Genomic DNA, 1032 nt, shown 5'->3' with positions numbered 1-1032 from the left:
CGCCGGGAATGTGAGCCTCAGCTTTTGTCATGACGTCACCGTTGGTTCGATACAAACACCCTGGGAAAACCACAAATTATTACTCAAAGTTGTGACCTATTTAAATCGTTTGTTTCTTGTGGCCAGATGTGTCAATATGCCAGTAAAAAAACAACAAAAAACTATGAAATCAATTTCGGGAAAAAATCTATAAACAAATAAATACATAATTATTAGTCGTTTAATTAATATAAAAAGACAGATAATTCTAACAATAAGATGTTTTGTTGGCAGTTGTCAGGGCTTCCTTCCACACAGCAGTATATGTTTGTCGTTCATTTTCAGGGGGTAGCAGAACGTTTAAGCTACGTTGCCTTTTAGCCCGAAAAATGCCACGTACAATATACCATGATTAAAAACAGGAGTACTGAGGTCGACGCCAACAAATTCAAAAGTTTGGCTTTGCGACTTATGGTATATTCATGGCAAATGCAGTTCGAAGTGGACATTGATGTCGTTGAAGAGTACATCCAATTGACCTTCACTAGAGTCGAGCGTAAATCGAGAAATGTGAACTTTGTTTCCTGATTTTTCCCAAGTAATTATATTCGCCTTAATTACTTTGTTACATAATTCAGTAACAATAAGGCGGGTTCTATTACACATCCCTCCTGAAATATTTAAGTTACGCCTAAGCATGACGATTGTATTTTTCTTTATTTTTAAATGTGCAGTATCAATTGAATTGAGGAATTCTGTAGTGAATTCAATTCCTTCTTTTTCTTTTACAGAATCATAACTTTTATAAGATTTGTATTCTCCTGGGAGGCGACCGACAATTTTCGCTTTCATTTTACTCACTTCTTTGTTGAACGAAGCTAAAATTACACGATCCTTTAATTGAAATTTTGATTGGACAAACGTTCTCCAAATACTTCCTCAATTAAATTTTTCGATCCGTATACAGTTCCTCTTTTCCAGGGGTTCAAAATGATAAGGCCTCTTTCCAGCGGGTATAATATTTCCAAATGTATTACAAGAGATAATTGACAG

The 1032-nt window shown here is 35.3% G+C and overlaps 1 protein-coding gene across 1 annotated transcript; it reads right to left on the bottom strand.

Annotated features, from left to right (window-relative positions):
* Positions 1-459: 459 nt before the first annotated feature.
* LOC148944608 (uncharacterized) lies at positions 460-831 on the bottom strand. Its single transcript, XM_089099967.1, has one exon. It carries the CDS (start codon positions 829-831, stop codon positions 460-462), a length of 372 nt encoding a protein of 123 aa, XP_088956093.1.
* Positions 832-1032: the final 201 nt, after the last annotated feature.

The sequence above is a fragment of the Artemia sp. Qi Xiang Cuo genome, chromosome 14 (assembly GCF_049724085.1).
Source record: "Artemia sp. Qi Xiang Cuo chromosome 14, ASM4972408v1, whole genome shotgun sequence".
Classification (NCBI taxonomy): Eukaryota; Metazoa; Arthropoda; class Branchiopoda; order Anostraca; family Artemiidae; genus Artemia; species Artemia sp. Qi Xiang Cuo.
Note: the sequence above shows the minus strand (reverse complement) of the source record. Positions and strands in the feature narration are given on the sequence as shown.